The sequence below is a fragment of the Taeniopygia guttata genome, chromosome 2 (assembly GCF_048771995.1).
Source record: "Taeniopygia guttata chromosome 2, bTaeGut7.mat, whole genome shotgun sequence".
In the NCBI taxonomy this organism is placed as follows: Eukaryota; Metazoa; Chordata; class Aves; order Passeriformes; family Estrildidae; genus Taeniopygia; species Taeniopygia guttata.
The window spans coordinates 117,903,279-117,927,232 of record NC_133026.1 but is presented as its reverse complement, the minus strand read 5'-3'; the positions used below and the strand labels follow the sequence as shown (position 1 = coordinate 117,927,232).

Genomic DNA, 23,954 nt, shown 5'->3' with positions numbered 1-23,954 from the left:
TGCTTCACCTAATTTTAAAAGGGTGGCAGCCCTGTGAGCATGTAAAGGGACTGAGAGGAATGCTTGGTTTGTACCTCAGTATTACAGGACCAAGCACCACCAGCAGACTTGTTAAATCTTATGCATTCAGTAAAAATCTTGGAAACTTCTCCACCAAGGTGCCTGCAGTTGAGAACATAATCACTGCTTCTCGCGTGTTCCAGGTTCCCATCTGTCAGATCCATCTGCACTCTGATCCATTATGCATTGATTATCTGCATCTGGTACATGAAAACAGGGTGGGAACAGATGCAAAACCGTATACTGGAGCTAAAGAAGGTGACAAGTGAGCCACCACAATTAAAGGTTCATATGCAGTGGCAGGAATGGAGTAGTCCTATCTATGGACCCACCCATCCTCTATATGGTGTTACATACAGAGACAGGGCTGAGTGTTTTCTTGCACCATGGAAACAATCAAGAAAACTTATATTAAAAGTAGTAGTTTAAACCATACATTTAGCTGGCATACACCAGTACTGTGGCAATAAAAAAACAAAACAAAACAAAACAAAACAAAAAAACAACAACAAAAAGATTACACCAAAAAACCCCACAAAACCAAGTAATCATGCCTGACCTCTTCTCACCAATTTTTGTGTTCCTGTTCTTGTGTTATCCATTCCCCTGAGCTAACACAAACATCTGTGTGGTTACCTTCTAAATTGGGATATGAAATATATCTGGATTCAAAATAGTCTATTCCTTGCCAGGTTAATTTCAACCTAATTAAATTCTGAATATAATTCAGCACATAATTCACCACACAGCAATGCAAATGTTTTCACTGACAAAAAAAGTAAGAAACATTTTAGGTAGGAGCAGGAAGGATTGCATCTTCTTGTAGTAGTTCTGTCTTATTCTAGCTTAAAGTAATCACAGTTTAATTATCACTGTGCTGTTTCAAAGCTCATCAAGATGATTTAAGAAGACAGTGCCACCATAAGTAGCAGTCCTTCTAATCACACACATTCCCCACTCCCTTTCTTGTGTAAGATTTACCGAATATGCAGGTAAGTCTGATCAATTCACTGATCCCACTGAAAACTAACTTTCCTGTAAAACTGATTTTTGGCTGAACCATAGATGAACTAACTGATGGCACACTTACACAGCTAGACCAACACAAGAAAGTGGATGGAAGCTCAGACAGGTGAAAGAGTTCCCTTTGGAAGGCAAAACAGCTGAAAATCATCAGCTTTTTCTAAGCATGAAACTGGACTTCTACTATTCCCTTTTACTGCTCATCTGACTTTTAAGCAAAAGCTTCTAGTCCTAGCGTATCATCATTTTTAAACAAACGCTACATACAATTGTAGTACATAAAGCCAGCAGAAGCAGGTGCGAATTGTTCCCTCTCACATGGAAAGTTCTCTGCAGCTTTTTACCAAACGAGTATCTAATTCTCACTTAAAACAGTTTAAATATATGAAACAATATAAATAGCTTCTGAAATATTCCAATTAACTGGTAAATAAAAATGTACTAAACAGTAATTTTTGCAGTGCTTCTCAAATACACTTTTTTCCTCTTGTGCTGCTTGATGTTTAAATGTTAAGGCTCCAATAAAGCAGTGATGGTTTTGTGCTTTAGGGGATATATATTACATGCTTCTTTTAGGTTGGACAGAAAATACTTCTCAGATTTGACTGGAGAACTATAATATTTCATACACCATGTTACCAGCAGGCTTAGCAGTTTGAGCAGAAAAAACAATAAACAGTCCTTTTCCACATCTTCAGGACTTTACCAACCAAGTAGGAATCTCTAGTAGGAATCCCTACAGCTATGAGGATTACTGTTCTTTGGTAAGATATTTACTAGTAAAACAAATTACTAGTAAAGCAAAGATCTGCATGCTGAAACCAAAACAATTCAGGCATTATAATCACTGTATACAACAAGCATTTTGGATTTCTTTGCAAGGCACTGCTGTCGTATGGCACAATCTGCTCCTCAGGGCTCTGCAGTGGGCTCAGTCCTGTTTAATAATTTTAGCAACAATCTGGACAAGGGGATTGAGCAGTCAATCCCCTGACTGCAAACTCAGTCAGTCTGCAGATAACACCAAGCTGGGTGGGAGTGTTGATCACCTGGAAGGCAGGAAGGCTCTGCAGCTCTGAATCCATGGGCCAAAGTGGACTTTATGAAGTTTAACAAGGCAACAAGGCAAATTGCCAGGTCCTGCCCTTGGGTCACAACAATCCCATGCAGTGCTACAGGTTTGGGGAAGCATGCCCAGAATGATGCCCATTGGAAAAACCTCTTGGAGCTGGTCAACAGCAGCTGAACTTGAGCCAGCACCTGCCTGCTGGCCAAGAAGGTCAATGGCATAGTGTGGCCAGCAGGACCAGGCAGTGATTGTCCCTCTGTACTCAGCTGTGGTGAGGCCACACCTTGAACCCTGTGTTCAGTTCTGGGCCCCTCACTAGAGCGAAAGGCATTGGGGTGCTGGAGCATGTCCAGAGAAGGGCAAGAGAGATGGTGAAGGGTCTGGAGGACAAGTCTCATGATGGGCAGCCTAAAGAGCTGGGACTGTTCATCCTGGAGAAAAAGAGGCTCAGCAAGGCCTTTATCACTCTCTACAACTACCTGAAAGGAAGCTGTAGCCAGGTGGGTATCAGCCTTTTCCCCCCAGTAACAAGTGATAGGACAAGAGGACATGTCCCCAAGTTGCACCAAGGGAGGTTTGGATTGGATATTAATAGAAATTTCTTCACCAAAAAGGTTGTCAAGCTTTAGAACAGCCTCCCAGGGAAGTTGCTAAGTCACCATTCCTGAAGGTATTTAAAAGGCATGTAGATGTGGCACTTAAAGGCCATGGTTTAGTGGTGGACTTGGCAGTGCTGGCTTTACAGTTAGGTTCGATGACCTTAAAGGTCTTTCCCAGCTTAAATTATTCTATTTAAGGATCCATCTAAGACAAATACTCTAAATCTTTACCTTTTCATTCTTATGAGTTTTCTCATTCTTCTTTCACTAGAGATAAACCATTAACTTTTAAGTAATCAGCAAAGAGTTAGCACGTTCCTGTAGTCTCTGTAACAAAATGTTCCCTTAAAATGCTTCCTCAAACTCCATAACTTTTTTTATAATTGACCAAACATTATTTTGGTAGCTGGCTCGCCTACTAAATTAAGCTGTTATAACAACTAACCTTATTCAAAGCACTGGGACCCAGCACATAAGGTGATCACCATTCATATCTTCTCCCTAAATGAGGGCATGGGACTTTTTCTCTTCAATACATATATAATATTCCCCCTGGTATTTCCATCCTTATTGACTCAGCTTTGGGAAGGAAACTGAATGTTAACCTACTGGACAGGGGGATTTACAATAAGATCTCCCTGTGCAACTTCAGAAGCAGGCTCTACACTGTTGCAGAGTTTAGGTAGTGTTTTCTTGTGACTAGAATGTAGATTATGAGCTGTGCCAAGTTACAAATTCAGTCAACACAGCAGTTGTTTGAAATGAGAACAGAATTTGAAGAGTCAAACCACATTAAAAAATACCCAAACCAAAACAAGCATTCATATTAGAGTAGGAATGAAAGACATGGAACTGAGTCTCTTTTTGACAGATCTTTTTCTCCAGATGCTTCAGCAGTAATTCTATGTGCTCAACTAAAACACATTTTACATGTAAAATTATATTGTGTGCGGAATATGAAAATAGACATTAATATGAACAAAACAGATAACTGCAGTGCTCAGTGCTCTTTATATATAGATACCCTTTTCCTTCATATTGCAAGTCTATTTCTGCTAAATGGACTGTGAAAATCAATAGCAAACTCCATTTGCTAAATAACATTTGTTAGCTCTGACTTGGCTAAGGGAATCTGGACTCAAATGATTTGTGCATACCTACCACCAAGAACTCCATGGAAATTCTTAATTTTTGCCATGTGGTCACTGGCAGGCAGCTTTGAAAGACCAAAGTAATTTTCCCATTTGCATTTTTAAACTTGCACCTATCCATTAAAAAAAAAAATTAGCCAATAGGCAAAATGGTTTTCCCTATATAAATTACTAGAAATAATTCAAGTATTCTAAGCAATTTTGCTGCTGAAGACACAGTCTTTTGAATAAATAAACACAATCTGAATACAGTCTATTCTTCAGGAATCATTGCGCTTGGTGATATGACTTTTAACTCTCTCATAAAGCTGTCATAATGCTAAAATCAGATGCACCCTCTTAATATTTTCTGTATTGTTTATCAGTTGGGTGGCAAAATAGCCAGGAACCAGAAAAAGCCACTGGAACAAATACAGTAATTTCAGCAGAACAACTGTTTTCCTCAAACAGTTAAGTCTTGCATTCACCTCTAGCTTTAGCAGAATTCTCTGTCCAGTGCGTTCCTTAAAAAGTCAAACAGAGCTACCTGTAAGGCATCAAGTCACTTTGGCACACATAATTTCTCATTTGGGAAACTGGGTTAAGCAACCCTGGGCATTAGCTGTGTCTGCATTGTGGAGGTGACATCACTGTACCTTTACTAATGCAGTTACAATGGCCCTGTTGTACATAAGGAAACAGGTGCTCAAACTCCTTACAAGGCCTTAGCAGAGTGGCATGATAGCCTGGGCAAACTCTCTCAAAGGTTCCATGAGGAAAGTGTCAGGATTAACTTCCAAAGGTTGTGCTCCTGACTGATATTTCAGAATCACAGGAACAGAGAACAGGCTGAAAAGATTTGCTGGGGATAACCTCTTTGTGGTGTGCTAGCTATGTCCTCAGAGGTCAGAGATGGCTCCTGGTTTCCACAACCAGCCTTGCATTCTGCACACTGATGCTATAGCATTGTCCCATTCTGCTTGAAAGGTACACCTAGAACTTCTGCTCTTTCATTTCCAGATTAATTTCTAAGACCTTTTTTTTTCTTTTGTTACCAGGTAAAAATTTTCTAAATTTTTAATCAGTTTTATTATAATTTTATATAATTTTAATCAGTTAGCGCCAAATTCAACTTTTAAATACTGGTGTACTAGTACCCCTGAATGCAAAAGGTAGTCCTGTTATGTTTTTGCTGCTTCCCAGTTAGGCTCGACATGAGCTTTTTATTATTTTATTATTTTTATTATTTTTCAATGCTCTATTCTCCTAGTGCACGTGCAGTGGGAAGAAACGCGGGATGACAGTGCTTGAGTTAGAAGATGCAGACGATAGAGGAAGGGTACCACGCGAACACGCAGGGGCAGCGCGCCTCCGTGCCCGAGGGGGGGTCCGGGCAGGGTTTACAGGACCAGGCGGGGAGTGAGGAAGGCCGCGGGACTGGCCGGGGAGCCCGGACACCTCCCACGCCCCTGTCTCCCTCCCTGGGGCCGCGGCTGCTCTCCGCTCGCTCCCCGGAGCCGGAGCCGCGGGCGTGTCTCGTCAGGGAAGGCGGTGTAAGGAGGGCAGCTCCTCTCCCGAGGAGGCACCTTGCCCCAGCCCCAGCGAAGCACGCCCTTTAGGAGCAGGTGGCACATCCTGGGGGAGCCTTCCTCCTCCTCCTCCGCCTCCTCCTCCACCTCCTAGCGCTGGTGGCCCGGAAGGGAAGTTCTGCCCCTCCTCTTCATCCAGCTCCCAGGTGGCAGCGGCCATCTCCGTGCGTCCCTCTCCGCTGCCTCCCGCGGCTCCGGTTCACCTGTAGAGCGGCCGCGGGGCGGGCAGAAGGCGACTGCCACCCGCCCTCCCGCTTCCCTCCGCCCGCCCTGCCTCCCGGGACACGGCCGCTGCTTCCTCCCGCTCCGGCTGCGGCCCTGACGTCGCTTCCTTCCAACATGGCGAGGGCAGGTTGCTGCTGCGGCCGCCGCCGCCGGTGCTGATGGAGGCGGGCGCGGGCCGGGGGCGGCTCGGGGACTGACGGGCGCCGTCCGCGCACACACGCATCGGGGGCGGGAGGAGAAGGGAAGAGAAGGCTTCGTCTTCCCTCAGCCGCGGGGGTTGGCTGTCGGCGCCGCCCGGGCCCACCCCAGCCTCCCCGGGGAGCCGCCGAGCGGGTGTCGGGACGCCCTGCGAGGGAGCCCTTCCCCCGCGGCCCCTGGCAGCGCTCCCGGTGGGAGAGGCCGGTGCCCCGCTTCCACTTCCCCGCTCCACCCTCCTCCTCCTCCTCTCACGGCTCGATCGCGCCCATGTATGAAGGGAAGAAGACGAAAAACATGTTTCTGACCCGGGCCCTGGAGAAGATCCTGGCCGACAAGGAGGTGAAGAAGGCGCATCACTCCCAGCTGCGCAAAGCCTGCGAGGTGGCACTAGGTGAGGCGCAGCTCGGGCGGGCAGGGAAGGGGTGGCCAGAGGTCGGGGTGCGCTTCAGGACCCGCTTTGCCTGTGTGTGCGTTGCGGTGGGGCTGTGGGCTTTCTGAGGGAATGAGGTAGAGGGACTGCCCGGCAGGGCAGGGTCGGGGGCGCCGCGGTTGTGGGCTGAGCAGCGCACAGGTTTGGGTCGTGCAGCGCAGCCCCCCGGAGGTGTGGGCGCTCTGGGCTGCGGGCGAGCATCGCCCCTCGCCGGGAGCGGCCCCGTGTTGACAGCAGCGGCGAGGGCGCTGCGGCGCCCGCCGGGCTCTTCTCCTCCTCCTTCCCTCCTCCTCCTCCTCCTCCTCCCCGCTCGCAGGATGAATAGGCAGACACGGAGCTGAGCTGAGCTGACCTGGAAGCAGACGGCCGGCGGGGAGGGAGCAGGTGACAGGCAGCGGTGAGGGCGGAGGGATGGGTGAGGAAGAGGGGGTGGCGGAGAGCGAGAGACAATGACATCGGGCCATGTCTGGAGCTGGTGGCTCTTCGGAGCCGGGAGGAGGGCTGGAGAGGGAGAGGATAGTCCGGGAGATGTGCGAGGGAGAGCCTTAGGCGAGTCGTCCTGGTGGAGAAACAGCTTATGGGGAAGAGAGCTTCCTTCATGCATGGCAGAGCTGGAGCGGCCACGGATGATAACAGAATCATAGAGTTGTTAGGGTTGGAAGGGACTTCTGGAGATCATCTAGTTTAACCCCCATGTTTTTGGATTCCCAGGATGTGGGAACGTTTGCCTGCTTCAGGCCGAAGGAGGGGTGTTGGGTTTGTAGTACGCCTGTGTCTGTGCCACCTCGTCTGGAAGCGTGAGGGAAGTACCGGTGCTGGATAATACAAAGCACATGTAGGCATCCAATTAAAAGGACAACTTGGGCTTCAGGATTCTGACATGATGAGTATAGGCGGGCCTTGACCCTATGTGATAAAATACTGACATACTTACTGACAGACTTCTAGAGAAAAACCTGTTTCATTTAAGTAATACGTAAATGGATTATGTCCCTCCCTTTCTAGTGTAATTGTTTCTGTTTTGGAGATAATTATCTTGATTTTGTACAGTAATGTCTGATTAAATTGATTTGTTTGATGAGATAATGTTAAATTGAAATTTGCTTGTTTTAAAAATAAGTATAAGTAATTCAAAGTTGTTCTTTGTCATTCTGTTAATTCATATGTTAGTGCTTACTTAAAAAAAACCAAACCTGTCGTGTTCTTGATTTCTTTTGTCTGTGAAAGATTGTGACAAAGGGAGGGGCAGAAATACCCATACTTCAGCTATTTATTTCTTTTTAATTAAAATCGATGAGAAACAGGTATTTTATTACATTTTTCATATATTACTAGAGTGGGTAACAATAATCTTATGATTTATGCAAATAAGAATAAATTGATAACCCTTTGGCCCTTCTGTTGACTTTAGACTGTGCATTCAAGTTAGAAATAAACCAGAGAAATGTTTCTTTATTATTAAACTAAATTTATCTCCAGTCTGTATTTCATCAATAGAATTAGACACTGGTATTAATCTTGTGTTTCTGCCTTACTTTATTTCAGTGGGTTGATCTTAAGTATCATCCAGATCCCTCTAAGCATGGCTCCATTGTGTTCTGCAGATTATAAAGCAAGCCCTCTAGATTGTACAGTCTGCCTCTTGTGTCATGAAAACTGGTTTGTTTGAGGAGACTCTTAAACATGCATCCCAGTGGTTTCTATCCAACAGCTTCATTGAATCCTTTTCCTGTGGATCTGATTGGGGTTTAAATAGGAAAACAATGTGGGTATAAAAACTATTAAGGCAGGAAAGAAGAAATGCAAGGTTGTGTGTACTACGTTATGTATATACAAGAGCTTCATGAGCTTGAAAAATATCAGACATGGTATTTTTCTGTAGAAAAGCCTCTAACTACTCTAGAGGCTTATTGAATTTTTTTTTTTTTTTTTTTTTTTTTTTTTTTTTTTTGGTACCGCACAACAAAATGCAGTTGGTGACTATAAATTTAGCACAGTCCATTGTCTGGTTTTGAATGTGATCAGAAGTGGCAATATGTAACTCCTGAGTAGAAGGGTGCTTATGTCTATCTATAAGAAAATTTTTGGAGAAAAGTACATATCATGCATGTTTCACATAGAGTACAATTGGCTGTTAAAGCTGAGCTATGATTTTTGTAGCAGTATTTGAAACAGGATGCATGTGGAGTGCTCTGTCCCTTTAGCTCCTCATCTGTTGAGGGTACAGCTGAATGCTTCTTTTCCACCTTAAGTAAGGCGTATGGACTTCTTACTGCTTTATTTTGAAGAACAGTAACATTAATGATAAAACATTAGTAAAATTGTAATTTAGAGATTAATTTAATTTCGTGCTAAATCTGGCAAAGTCTAACCTTATGGTTTTATTGGATTTTTTAAAATGGTAGTTAAATAAAAAGTAGTTTTTAAAAATCATGGCAGTACTTCCCTATCTCCAAATCCACATCTTCCAAACCAACATCTTTTTTCTCAGTGTGAATATTTGATTAGTCTTCACTGAAGTTATCGGTGTGCTCCATTAAGATATTTTTTCCAACTGCATGACTAGTAAAATGTTGCTTTTTATTTACTGCTAATAATAGATTAGATATTTTAATGAGTAGCTGTTACTAATTCAGGATTTTTTTGTTTCATTCTCTAAAGCCACTATTTACATTGTTTTATATTGTTTGTATGAAATGATCTGCTATTTGATAAACAGTGATCAGAAATATAGTATCCTTGTACAACAGGCAAACTAATATTATCTCTGCTTCTTAGATTGAATTTAACAAGCAGTATTTTAAGAATCTTTAATGCTCTCTCTTTGTCATTTTTTGATCCCCATATATTTTCTTACAAATCTGCAGCATTCCATTAAGATTATACATCATCTATTTTTGCTTTGTGAGAAAAGCCTTACAACATTCCAGAGTGTGGCAGTTTGACCTCTGAACAGGTGTTAAGATGAGGTCCTTCTAGTATGACCATTTTTCTGGTGATTAGAAGATAAGAAAGCAAAATATTAATTAAGTAATACAACCTGAATTATAGATTTTTAAAATCTTTTTAACAAGGATGAAATTAAGCCTGATATTTGTAGCATCCTTTGACGATTTGCCAGGTTGTGTCTGGGTTTATACAGAACAGTTGAGTTTGATTTAATTTTGCCCTTTCTGAGAGGTTTTCTCTCTGTTTGGAAAACATAAGATTTCTTTAGTCACCTAATGAAGTACAATTAATTTAGAATTTTGTATTGTTTACTTTCATAGCAACAGCTCTTAGTCTGTGTAAGGAATGAGTTTATCCTTGAAATTGTCCACTTGCAGAAAGCATGAGGCAGCAAGCTGTCAGAAGGATTATTGGATTTAGAAGCTCCTTTTCCAGTGAGTTGCCTCCACTGCTGTTTCTGTATTGCTTTTCAGCCATGCTACAGTCTTGGAAACCTTACTGTAAAAATACTGTGTTTCCATAAACAATGAAAGAAAGGTCTTGGGGGAGAAAAAAAATCCTTATCTGAACATAAAGTTTTTAATAAACTGAACAAAAACTGTTCGTGCGTCATCTCGAAATCTGGAGCATGGATTCGTCTGCCTGAAAAGGTGGTTTCAGAGTGCTAAGCTGGGCAAACCAGAATACCCTGCTTGTATGAAGTCTGCTAGTTTCAGCTGCAAATCAGGAGTCAAACAACTCTTCCATAAAACTCCAAGCCACAAGTGATATGAAATAATATGGGTATGTCCCTAGTGTGCACTTAAAAGTATGTATGTGCTGCCTGGAGTTCTGGAGCTACCAAGTGAAGAGGGCCAAAACTTAGTTATAAAAGGCTCTTTAGTGCTCCTTGTGTTATTTTAGTCTGTCATGCAAGGATCCTAATGAATGATGTAGGTCTCATGCAGTGTGAAAGTGGCATCTCTTTTCAGTTTGTGCTGCCTTTATGTGTTTGTGTAGGATGATGGAGCAGTGGGCTATAGTTAAGCACTTAGTTTCTCTGGAAACAGGTAATGCTTGGAGTAGAACTAACCCAGAGGTGTGAAGGTTCATCTGTCCTTATCTGTGCAGGTCTGCAAATGACATCTCACCTACTTAAGTTTTTGTCTTCCTTTTTACCTTTCCTAGTTTCATCTTGTGTTCTTCACATATACAAGCAATCGTGATACACAAGAATGAGTGTGGTTAATAGATATTTAATACAGAAATGTGTATATGTGTTGGAAACTCCAGGTGCATTGGAAAATACCTTCCGACACTATAATGAACAGTTAAAAGTGCATTTTGAAGACCATAATTGTGTTACTGCACAGAAATTAATTTTACTGGAGAAGTTGTGGATGAGCTAAATTCCTGTCTGTATTTTGGATAGTGCTATTCTTGGTAGGCTGCCTTCTATATTTTTCATGAAAACTAGTTGTCCTTCTTTAGAAACTGAAAGTCATAATTTCTGGAGTTTTTTCTTTGCTTTATACAAAGAGATTGGTGTTGCAATATTGTGTGTTGTCTTCATGTGCTGCAGGCAATTATTTCCACACTACACAAGTCACTATTGTCCATAAAATTTTCTTTTTCTGGTTGCAATTGTCCTTCTGAAGTACTTGTTTGTAAGCAAGGAGAATAAATGGAGATTTCATGCTAGTAAAAACCAAGATGTATGTGTGTTTTTTAAAAACCAAAACCCCTGAAAATTGCAGCTGCCCTTCCCTCCTTTTGCTTGCTTTACTGAGTTTGTGCTTTAACTAGCAGGCTTTCAGTGTGGTTAAAATCTTGTCTGCTTTTGCAAAGATTTAAAACCTGGCGTGGTAACAGTACAGTTTGGTTGGCCCTATAAACTGTTCTGCAGGTTGCCTTTGCTGAAGGCCTTTGCCTTTGCTTTGATATGTTAGGTGCTGTTTATGTAGAGTTTATGGGGCTAATTTAAGGAAAGTTGTGTGTGTTTAGATATTTTGGTTTTTTAGCTGTAATCAGATCTTGCTGTGCAGAATGGCAGTGCTGATGAGATTTAATCTCTTTTGAGAAGGGGGTGGTTGGCAGAATATATGTAAAAACACTTTCCTAGAAAATGGTGGATTGTATCTGGGTCAGAAAAATGTTAATGGAGAATGAATATCAAATACTTGGGTTTTGTCTTGGAGGTTAAAAATGGTATTTCTTTCAGGTAACTTTGATTTTATCCTGAAATATGTGTTCAGTTAAAGCCTTTAATATTTTGAAATTTTGAACATTGATTTTCACTATTTTTAAAAATTTAATCTTGAAAGTCTTCAACATGTCTATGTGACACAGGACAGCTTTTAAATACCTGTGTTCTGCTGCATATTTTAGAGCCTTAGTTAGAATTTTGAAGCTTAAAATGAGAAGTTGTTGCCTTGTGACCAGAATGCATCTGTTTCTTCTAAGAACTATCTTTACTGTCTTGTGGGGCTTTGGTCTAGTTGATTTTTCTTCCTATACCCTTTTCTAGTGTATAACTGCTGTGATTGTAATATTTTCCTTTCTTCTCTTGGTTCTTGTTCCCAGCTAACCACTGTGCCATTCATTCAAGATGACAACTGTGTCTCTTTTTATGTGTCTTCGTATACAAATGAAAAAAATTAGCTCGACTGTCGACATCCAGTTATACATTCCAGACTTTTTCTAGAATCCTTCAGAGAGCAGTCAGTATTGGGATAGCATTTTGATAAGATTTTCTAAATAGGTAAACTTGTGCAGTTGTCAGGAAGGATTTTGGTATTTGTGGATGTTTATGAAGAGGGAGACATCAACCATTGGTGTTCTAGTCAGTCTTTCCTGTTCTTGGCAAACATTCTGGGTGAAATCATGGACTTATGAAGATGAGTAAGGCTTGTCTTTCTGGGGGGGCACCTAGCAGTCAGTTTGGGGGTTTTATTGGTATTGATACTTCCATCAGGTTGCTGATTAGTTTGTACTTCAAATGAATGCTGCCAGAGCTTGGGAAGCAAGACCTGCAAACTTGCTCATGACTTATTCTGTTCTGCAGCAGCTAGTGGTAGATCAGTGACTTGAATAGGCAGGGGAGAAAAGTTTTGGATTTTATATATCCAGCTGGAAAGCTTTCCTGTGTGATGTGTAAATTGGTGGTTTGCAGGGAGACAATATTCTGGTCTGTGAAAAAGAGCTACTGTCAGTCGAGCTTTATGGGCTGAAGGGACTTGGGAAATGGCTCTGCAGATTTCAAGGAGGAAGGGAGATATCATGGAAATACAGCTGAGTAAGAAGTTTGATAATTGTTATCTGTAAAGGAGGCAGACCTTTACTCTGTGTGTTTGAAAGACAAAAATAATGTGTAGTAGCTGTGCTAGTCAGATACATACAGACCAAGAAGTATTCTGTGCATAGTTCAGTTAGCCTGTAGTTCTTTCCCATAAGAAAGCAGTAGAAGAAACAATAGGCTATACCTGGGCAAAACAGACCTTTAAGAAAAATCACATACAAGAGGTCTCCAAACAGCCAGGGAGAACATAAAGTGCTTCTGTGGGATTTTACAGAAAGATAATATTGAACAAGGATAATTGAACAAATAGTATCTGGTGTTTCTATGAAAAGCACTTAATGTGGTAACCTAAAACAAAGAAGAAAACACAAAAACCCAAACTTACCAAACACCACCACCTAGTTTATGTAGTTTATAGATACTGTAATGGAATGCAGAGGAGTGTTTAAAAAATCCATTTCAAGGGATAAAGTAGATGATACTTTTTGTTTGATGCTTTCCACTTTCAGTATAAATGTAGAGAGACACTAAAAATAGGTCTGTCAAATCCCAAGAGTTTTAAATACCTGGCACAATTCCCATATTGATTTCTAATCAATCTTGGGACGCAGAGAAAATTCCAAAGGACTGGAAGACATCTGCAACTGTGCCAGCATTGTTACAAGGATGACCTAGGGGGAATTACTGGTGTATTGGCTTAGTGTTGATCCCAGGCAAAGTAGTGGAGTGACTGATACATATGTCAGTGAGAAAAAAATTGGTAATCAGCAAGGATCTGAGAAAGATTTAAAAATAGTTTTCAAAAAAGGCAGGTCCTCTACCAGTTTTAAAGTTTGGGGGTAGATTATAAGGCATTTTCACCATTTATTAGTCTTCTGTAACTATTATGTTCTTCAGTTCATAATTTCAAGTGATTAGAAAATTGACAAACTGGTAGAAAAATGGTTGGTAACATTTCATTTGCTTTGATAAATACTAAGAAATTTTGGTGTGAGTGGTTATTTTATAATTTTTGGTTGGTTAGTTTGGTACTTTTTCCCACCCTGATTTTCATGTTGCTTCTTCCTAGTCTACCCTTGGTCTTAGCTTTTACATATTGTTCTTGGTGTTGGAGATTTTGCTTGGGTTTCTTCTGGGGTTTCTGGATTTGGTGGCGTTTGCTGGTTTTCTTTAATTTGAAGTTTTAAATGTATTAATAGATTATGAGATTTTAGTTGTGAGGCAGGAACTTTTAAAAGAATTTGAAGTCTTGAGGAAGCTGACCTCTTGTTATGATGCTGTGGTCAAGAACAGCTTAAAAGCTTGGATAGGGAATGTGGAGGTTGTACTAACTCTGTACCTTCCACAACTTAGAGCTGTTTTGTCATGCATGGATGGTTGGTTTTTTTTGGTCTTAAGTCCATATTTTTTATTTTAGAATTAAATATATAGTTAAATAGCATAAGTACATTTTTCCAAAAGCAAAGATATCTTTTAATAAGACATTTAGGGCATGATTTCTTTGGACTTTTTTTTTTTTTTAATAACTTTCAGAAGGTTTGATTTTTTTTTTTTCTTGTCCCTCTGTTTCTGGTACTGTGTCATATATATTCACATAGTACAAAATTGCACAGTTATTGATGTTATGCTATTTATTACTTCTTTTTGTTCAAATGGTTTATGTCTGCTGTTTAGTGCTCCTCAGATTTTTTTTTCCATTTCATGTATTTCTTATGTTAGAAAAATTAGATTTTAAAGATAATTGAAGTTACTTGCCCTTGAGATAAATGGGTTTATTCAAGCTCTCTTTTTTTTTTCTACTCAAACATAGAGGGAGATAAATTTCAAGAAAATGATCCATTAGTAAAAGCAATTCTGCACATACTGCCTTTAGCACTTGCTGTTCTAATAATCTCAACAGTTTTTTGTAATGTTATTCCTACTTTTTAGTTAAAAATAAAAGTGTAGCTGGATTTGTAAATATTTTACATGAAGATATTTTAGCCAATGCTGTATCCAGGAGTGTTTTACTCCTTTTTTTTCCTTTTTTTTTTTTCCCCACTTGAAGTGACTCCCAGGTGTCGATTTGCACTGCAGTTGGCTTGAATGACCAACATCCTTCAGCACTGAAGTGTGCAGCTTTGCAGTTTGAGAGAAATGAGGGAGGAGATATTTTTAGACTTTGAAATTGAGATAAAACTATTGAGGTTTACTGAAGATATTAGACAGCATTTTATACTACAGTCTAAGCTGTCCAGTTGAATAGTATGAGGTAGACTTTCAGAGTTTCAAATCTGTAAATTAAAAATAAGTAGTGTGCCACTGGTATGATTTCTTTGGTAGCTTCCCATCATATTTTCATTTTCAAACTGTGGTAGAAATTGACGCAGATATACTTGCTCAGAGCTGTGTACTTTTAATGCAGGTTATAAGAATAAGGGGAATGCCCTTCCAAGTGAAGGTATTTTTTGCAAAGGTGTGGTTCTGTTATGTGTAAAACTGACACACTGCTGCATGCCTGGGAAGTGACCTTGCAGGTGTTAATGGTGTGTTTATAAAGGTGGTACTGTTACCTGGACAGAGTGCAGCAGCCAAAATGTAGTCATAGAGTTCTTTCTTTCTGCAACTCAGGAACGCTGGAAAAGGCAGTCTTAGCTTGGTTTGCTTAATTTGGTTTATGAGCTGTGATGTGTGCAAGATAGCTGTCTTGAGTCTTATGTGGAGTGTAGGAAAGTGGATAGGAATAAATTCATCTTTGTTTTCATTATTCTGAAATGGAAACAGACATTTATAACCTTAAGTAAAATTGCTAGAATCAAACAGCTGCATTTGCATGGAAGTTTGAAAGCTGGATAAAAACTAAGTGTCTTGAGAAGTGTGATCAAAATTTTCTTCACCTGCATCAGAATGAGACACTTGGATGTTCTCCACTTGAGGATTAAGACATGAAACCTGATTTTGTGTGATTATGCATATAAATAGGTGTTAAAAGCTTAGAAATTTTGCTGTTAAGAGAAATAGTTTGCTTCTTTAAAATTGTACCTAACACTGTGGTATATATAGTCTGTGGTAGTGATGTTTGGAGAAGCTTCAGGTTTGTATTTTAGCTCTTTTCTCTTCCTCTCTGCACCTAAGTTTGACTTCCATCCCTGAGTCTTGCTCAGAACAAAATCCATGTTCAAATTATTAACATCCTTTTATATTGAAGGAAAGGCAGCACTTGGACCATTCTTTCCTTGTTCACCTTCTTATTACATGAAAGCTGAAGCTGCTGTCTGCTTGATTGCTGTCTGGGCCTTTCAGTGATGAGCTGGAGGCAGGTGGCAATTTCTTTGACTGACTGCTGTAGTTTGTACCAGTTTTTATTTTACAGTAATTACTTATACTTTCTCCTTCACTGATCTTGTGTCTCTCATTCTTGTTCTTTAGGAGCACTTCAGGACACATGGTTAAAAAACTGTAAATTTAACTATATTGTTAAATAAGAAGAATTTACATAGTCAATGCAAGTACATTTTTTCATAATACTGTATTTAGAACTATCGATGCCGTGGAACCAGTAAATATGGAACTGAATGCCTGAAATTCTTCACAGTTTGGTAAGCAGTGATAAAAGAAGCACTTACTTGTGGCATGGTTGGCAGCATGAGTTAGGGTTAATAATACTGTGTAGTGGTGGCCTTTTAAGTAGCCTTCCACTTGCTGCCTTATAGGCATCTGGGAAAAGGAAGAATAGTTGTCATATGAGTAATTGTCTTAATTTATGCAGTCTGAACTTCTAGAAAACATTATTAGATGAAAAATAAATAGTAAATAAATGAAAAGAACATGGAAAACAAGAATTTTACTGTATTAATAATTAATGTATAAGTGCTGTACTGAAGGCAGTCACACTGGAGCTTTCAAAAATCTAATATTCTTACTTCCTGTGTTCTTTTAAATATCTTAGTCTGACCTGCTCCTAAGTCAGTACTTTGTGAAGAAATCAGGGCTTTGGTAACAGTATGGTCACCTTGAATGCTTCATTTATAAGAGCTCATGTCAGGACTTCTGATTTAAGGTTTGAGCTTTCTAATACAAGTTCAGATTTTTGTTTGGGTGAAAATATTGGTTGCAACCAATTTGATATGGTTGTAACCTTTTTGGGGGCCATACCACAGACATAAAAATAAACTGAAGTCCATACTTTATTGTGATCCTTTTTTGTTTCTTCTATCAAATATGAGTTGTGAATTTTGTAAGCAATCATTAAATTGTAGTCTTCTGGCCATCGTCTTGTAGCTGGAAAAGATAATTATTTTCTTACAATTCAGAGCTGCAGTAGGAGGGGAAATGGCTTAGTGCTCTTTTAGTTAGAAGGTTACCAGTAGTATAATTCATGTACAGACTTACATGTGACCTTTAAAGTTTTAGTGTCTGAAATGAATAAGAGTCTTGCAGTGTCATGTGTTTTGTTGTTTCTGAAGTTACTGTAGTGAGCAGGCTACTTAATGGAGGTATGTTGGGGGTTTGTTTTTGGGTTTTTTTGTTGCAGTTTCTCTCAGTATCATGGACTTAAAATTACCTTCTATTTAAGTCTGAAATAAAGATTAGTAGTCTGAAATTTTTAAATTACAGTTTAAACTACCCATTTCCAAAAGGGGAAAAATAATTGCACTGAAATATTTACAGCAAGGTTAAAAATTAAATGTAGGTTTTCTTATTATGAAGGGATCTTTTAATTTGATTCTTAAACCTTGACACTGCATAAGACCTTACTGTCCTTGGTTGTATCTTGTTTTCAACAAACCATGGTTCTGGTCATTTCATAGAACAGAAATAGACCTCATACATATTGAAAGTGTTACAGCAAATTATTGTCTGTGTTGTCAGGAGGATAATTAAAAAGCCTGAAGGTTCCATTTTTGCAGGATGTAGGAAGGTTTACTATCCATAGTTTGATCAGCTTTAAATCTGGATTTTATTTTAAAAATATTCTAGCAGTCAAAATAAATATGTATTTTGAGATGAAGATGCTCGCATGTCTGGCTAAGAATAATCATTTTGTTCTATGATTTCTTCTATAAGTCTGTTCTCTATGTATATTACAGCTATTTAATGTTGTATACTTGTGTTTATGGAGGGCTCAGCAGAGGTGTAATTACTTTTATTGCCTTGGGTAGTCTGTGAAACTTGTATATGACAGTAGTTTGTTGTAGCTGGCTATACTTGAAAAAAGTATGGAATAGGGATGTATTATCACTGCTTTGCATGTGCACTTACTCCTGAAAAAAAAAATTAAAGGAAAAAGGAATGTTCAAAGGATCATGTTACATGACAAAGTCTACTGAAGACGAGAACTGTGTGAAGAGGGGACATGTAGTTTTTGTTCATACTGCCAAATGATCCAGAAACAAAACTGAGAATAATAATGACAGTCTTGTTCTGCAGCAACAGCCAGTCTTTGCCAGAATAAATACAGAGCATTAATAAAACAGTTATTTCAGTCTTCATTTGTCACCAACCAAGCAAATGTCAAGTAGAGCAAAATAGAAAATAACAGAAGTCTTAAGAAATAGTTTCATCAATAGGTAACTCTTCCAAAAAGGAATGTATGCTTGCCTGTATATGAATGCCAGAAGTCTTTAAAAATAGTCAGCTGAGAAAGTATTAGTGGTTTTAAAATGAGGCTGCTGTCTTAGGCCAGGAATGCAAAGGGATAATTTGTGGAAAATTCTTAATTCCATAGCATCAATTATAAAGGTAGGAATGTTTATGTACTTGACAGAAAGCTGCATCGTGGTAGGTAAATACATTCAACTGCATTTACGGGTAACACTTGACTTAAGATGTACCGAGTAGCTCTTGTGTCCTTCTTGAGTAGTTCTTCCTTAAACCAGGAGTTGGTTTAAGATGCAGCAATTGAAGAGCTCACCTGTAGCAGTGATCAATCCCATCACTGTATGCTCAAACATAGTCTCAAAATCAGCTTTATAGCAGTCATGAAAACCTCACTAAAGACTGTGGGGTTTTATGTCAAAAAGACTAACACAAGACTGAGGGATCAGAAAGGAGAGCAAAATGCTTAGAACTGATTGTTAACAGTGTATTGTTAACAGTTAGTGCATATCAGCTATTGATAAAAGCTCCTCAAAGCTTTGTGATACAGGCGGTATGAGCTAATAGCAAAGAAAACACACCCATATCCATATTGCTTGTAAGTGATAATGGTGTGTCATAAAATTATTTGGGGAATACAAAGATGCTGAAGATGAAAACACATTATTTATATTTTTGCTGTTTGTGGAAGCTGAGGAAGTTTCCTATACAGGAATTAAAATGAATGACTTGGGGAAAAAATTCTCAATTTGAAGTCTAAACTAAAGCTCCTATTAAATTGCTAGGATAAGGAGTTTTTAAAGGGCCTAAAATCTGAAATTGCTAGATTGTTTAATAGAACATGTAAGATTTAAATTTCATTAATTGCTAACAAAGGAATGGGAAGTGCTAAATGTGACTAGAGCCAGTGGGGTTTTTTGGGCTTTTTTTTTTTGTTGTTGTTGTTTTTTTGTTTGGTTGTTTTGTTTTTTTTTTTTTTTTTTTAAAGGCATCAAGGATATGAGGGATGAAGAAATCTTGAGAGCTTCAGCCTGGCAAGTCTGAACTGTAGGAGAGAATAAAGTTTATGGAGAGCACAATGGATGTGTGTGCTGTGGTGAGGAAGAATTGGTGTGGACTTTTCTGAGGGGAAACCTACCATCCCAGATCTGCAGGGCAGAGTCACTGAGTGTACAGATAAATGTAAGGTAGTAGTACAGTTTAACAGTGAACCTCAACCAGGTTGCTCGCCCAAGGTTTCTGAAGGGTCTGAGCTCCCAAGGATTACGTAACCTGTTTTCCCTACAAAGAGTTATTTCAGTTCTGTAGAGGTTTGTGATGTTTTGGGGTAAGTGGTGAGGTTACAAAGGTTAGTTAAGGAGAAAACAGAGTGAAAACAGTCTGCCAAAGGCAGCAGTTGTGCTGTACTGATCCACTCCTTGATCAAAGGGCACTGTTTCAGTGCTGCTAAATGCAAACTGATCTATATGGAGGAGGAAACTGGTCAAAACTGTGGGTGCACAAACATGGGCTCTAAGTAAGACTTACATCTGTCAAGAAGAGTACATGTCGTAGAATTACTGTGACTGATTCCATCAAAATATTGATTTTTTTTTTTTTCAAAAAGACAAATATGAAAACAACAGAAAAAAAATGAAGCTGTTAGACCGCTTTATAAAGATATCACATGTTCCATCTGCACTTTTGCTTTCTGCTGCCTTCTTGATGCAGAAGTCAGCAAAGATGATTGAACGTGTGGATTGTCTTGCAGAGGTGATCAAGCAGACTGCGCTTCTTGTTCCCTGGAGGGAAAAAAATGAGAGATGGAAGTAAAGGAAGTTTGTAAAATTATAAGTGGCATTGACATGAAGAGAGAGTCATTCATTGTAATTTCTCAGAATGCAGATACAGAGGTCTTGTAAAGAACCTAGTTTATTTAAGTAAAGCAAATTTTTTTTCCTGCAGGTTGTAATTGCATTCATCCCAAAAGTTACAATTATTTGAAAAGTGATTAAGTGAAAATTTAACAAGGGTTGTCAAACCTGCAGGAACAGTCTCTGCACAGGAAGAGTGTAAGCCACAGATGGCTAAATACTGGTAGGAGGGAACTATTGCAGCATTCCTGCCCTGCTTTTGTAATCTGCATTTACTTGAGCATATGCTGTTGGCCATCTCTGAAAGCAAAATGAAGACTGGATATCAAGGGTTTAAGAAAAACTTGCTGTTCTTGTATCTTTCTGTCGGATACAGTCAGATATTTTAGATTTAATTTCTGGGTTTGTTCCCCAGTTCTAAAAGCTCTCATGAACTTTATTTAAAAGCCTGTAATAGGGTTGATCTGGTTTTGTTTGCATCTTTGGATACTGATATGCTTATGTATTTCATGAAATATTCATTTTCCATCAAACTTTATTAGATGCCTTCATTTCTCTTGTTTGGAATTTATTTTTCTACTGTGTCTGCACTTTATGGTGAAATAGCTTTTGAGCTGAGTAGTACAAAAGTTCAAAACTGTATTCTTTTTGTTTATTTATGTATGAAAATGCATGGTTAGCTACAAGGAAAAAAAATTATTTTTAATTAAATGGACTGGAGCTACTGCATACAAACCCGTGACTTATGACATGAAATGATGATTGAAAATACTGATGTTCTGGGAATGGCATCATAAACTGAAGATACACTCATTCTAGAATTAAACTGTGCATGTAGGTGTAAAAAGCTGTGTTATATCTGAAGCAGGAAGAACAGAATGCTTGTATAACACAAGGAGAGCTCAACTGTTGCAGAATATACTGTAGCTTGATCTTGCCAAGTTAGGTTTGATTAGGCCTTAAAATTTTGATTCACAAAGAACCCAAGTACTGAAGTGAAAATAATTTTTATTTCTTTTGAGTTTCTGTGTAACTGCAACACTTTATGTATACAACTGTTATATTGCCATTAAAATTTGAGGGTATTGGTGCTGAGGAGAAATTGAGAAACTGTGACTTAAATTCATGGGTTTTGCTGCTTCTGTTACGACATTGTTCATGCTGTCACGAGAGTGTAACCTCTTGAAGCAGGACACAGTTAAAGAGTAAGATACCTAAGATTAGAGGCCTTCATATGTATCTGATCTCCTGTATTCCATGATTATTGTTTAGCTCTGCTGGCTTTGGAGAATGCTTGAACAAATTCTGAAGCAGATGTCCTGGTCCATCTGCACCAGAGCTTCCTCAGCTCTTAATTGCAGTGACAACTTGTGTTTTCAACAGGTCAGGCAGACAGCATGCATGAAAACGTGCAGGGAGAAACATCATCTATTTCAAACTAAATCCTAGCTGGAATGCAACATTTTGTGTTTCTAAATATAGGTTCTGTTGAATGTTTGAGATACTTTTTCAGTTACAAATGCAAAAAATTAAAATGCTAATTACATTTTAAGAGTTAGATACTTAAGAGACATATTTCTGTTAAGCCTTCTGTTTATTGCATTGCTTGACTTCAAGTGAGTGTGCAGAAATTTCTCTTACGGGGATGGAGATGGTAGAAGAATGCAGCAATTATATTGCAGAGGGATGAGACTATTCCATACTATCAGGTCTTTGATTTTTTTTGAGTTAGACTGTTCATGTTTGCCTGCTTTGAACTTAAAGGTCAAACTTAAAGATGATTTTCAGAGAGAAGCTCATTGTGTCCCTTCAGATGAGATACAAATCGTGGGATTTTGTTCTAGGTGAATTTCATTTTAGATAAGCTGTATCAGGCAGGTGAAAATGAATTGATTAAAAATGCTGTCCCTACTTCAAATGTAATCTTCTGTCTGCAAAGTTTGTTTCCACCTCTGACATATATATATATTTATTTTATTATTACTGTTTTTGACAGAAACCCACATTTTTCCAAGCAGAGGAAAGTGCTTGAGTTTCTGATTCAAGACTGAAGGAAACTAAGCTGTTCAGTTAAAGGAATGGAAAGGAGGGAAGTCAGACTTGATGTGAAAAGTAACAACGTGCATTACCACAAGCTTGTTTTCTTTGTAAGACATGATATTACATTTCCTATCTGATGGCTTTCACCAGAAATGTTATATATAGTCACTTACGTTGCTTTAAGTTTGCAGAAGAACTAAGCTTGCTTTTGACTTTTTGAAATTTCACAGGGAAATATATCAACCTGCTGTGGCAAATCAAGAATTATTGATTGACTTATTGATGACTCCCATTCTCTAGAAATAGGCAAACATGCTTCACAATTTCAAATCTTAGAGCTACTGGTTTCCTTGTGGCTTGGAGGAAGTATAAACTCACCATGCCCAGAGAGTGTCTGCAGCCCTGCTCTGGAATGCAAGAGCGCTTCTGACTGGTACAAATACTCAATCAAGTGAAGTAATGAATGCTTGAGAAAATTGATAGGAGGACTGGATGTACTGAGTCTCTCTGCAGGATACACTATTGAGAATTTCTGTCTGTCCTATTTTTCACTCTGCTTTGTCTTTGATGAATGTGCTGACAAAATAATGTGTGCCATCAGCTGGCTCAGGTAAACAAGAGTTGGGTTATCTTGCATGAACTGTTCTATAAACACTGGTTTAGTTATGTATTACTTCAGAGCATTAAATTCTATCATCCTTTGAGGCTTAACCTTGCCCCCTTCCCTTAAATTTGAAGCTTAAATCAATTAGTAGATTCACAGCTGTTTTTAGGGAGGTTACAAATGTTTGCAGGAATTCACAACAGAGTGCTTTGTAATGTTAGGTTGCATTGACAGAGGTGGTGTAAATAAAGTCTCGCTTCTGACAAGAATTATGCTGATTATAATCACTGTATTACAGAACTTATCATTGGTAGTCAGTTTCATTTACCTTGTTATGTGTTACTTAAATGGCAGTTATGCTTCCTTGCAAGAATATTTGAAAAATCTATTCCTAAGGCAGAGGAGCTGCATTTATGGTTTGTTTAGGTTTTGTTCTGTCTGTCTTCAGATTTGCAATGCTTTTCTTAGTCCAGCATGTGCTATTTACATGAGAGATACTGGTAAGATTTTTTTGTACAGTGATCTGTATACTGTTGCACTTGGTGAAATGGCTTTTTCTTTAAATTGTAGTTATTTGGACCTAAATAATTGTAGTGTGCCCTTTGGTCAGACTCTTGCAGGAAGTCTGTTTTATTTTTGCAGTAGTTTTTCCTCTCATATTCTTTAGTAAAGAAATAAATGATCTCTCTCAATGCACATTTTCATGTTTCCATGTTGAATTTAATTTTCTGTTCTTTTCCTCCAATCTGCTTAACTTAACAACCTGTATTTCCCCAGCAGTAGCAGTAATACTGGGTAAAGCGCTTGTTTTCTTCCCCATCCTACCCTTCACCACATGGTAAAACCAGGTGTAGGAGCTCATCCATGCTGTGGGATTTTTTTAAAAAAGTCTTTTAAAATTTAAGTTTAAAATGTCAGTATTTATGTTCTTAATATGGTTTTACTTTGTTACATTTTAACTAGTAAAATCCCTCTGCAATTCTATAGCAGGTGTGCAAGACAGTTGTACTGGCTTAGTATACATAGATGATGCAGCCAAGGGAACAGGGGTGTTAAGCAATAACTTTTTTTGCTGTTCAGAACACTGAACATCATTGTAAATTTTTCTTGCTGAATAGTCTTTCTTTCTGAGTCTTTGTTTTGAGTAGTAGTTGACTCATTTGTGTGCATAGCACATGTGTGCTACCTTCTTTCTTTAAGCAGCAAGAATTACAAAAAAGTAATAAAAATATCAGAGTGAAGTTAGTTTATGCTGTTTTCAAAATGTGCTGCATGCCTCCATTTGAATAGTTGCTGTGTTGCTGGGGTTGTAGCCTATAGAAACAGAATTT

General features: G+C 39.0%; 1 protein-coding gene and 1 pseudogene across 2 annotated transcripts in view; both read left to right on the top strand.

Annotated features, from left to right (window-relative positions):
- Positions 1–1,046: 1,046 nt before the first annotated feature.
- Positions 1,047–5,304, top strand: LOC140682360 (uncharacterized; annotated as a pseudogene).
- Positions 5,097–23,954, top strand: part of ARFGEF1 (ARF guanine nucleotide exchange factor 1) — a 92,479-nt gene continuing 73,621 nt past the window's right edge. The window contains exon 1 of one of the 2 annotated variants that reach the window (XM_002197592.7): positions 5,097–6,284. In XM_002197592.7, the coding sequence (XP_002197628.5) occupies positions 6,161–6,284 (124 nt within the window). In that variant the 5' untranslated portion in view covers positions 5,097–6,160. Of the gene's footprint in view, positions 6,285–6,330; positions 6,721–23,954 lie in introns of those variants that run through there. The other variant, XM_072924719.1, reaches the window with a different exon arrangement.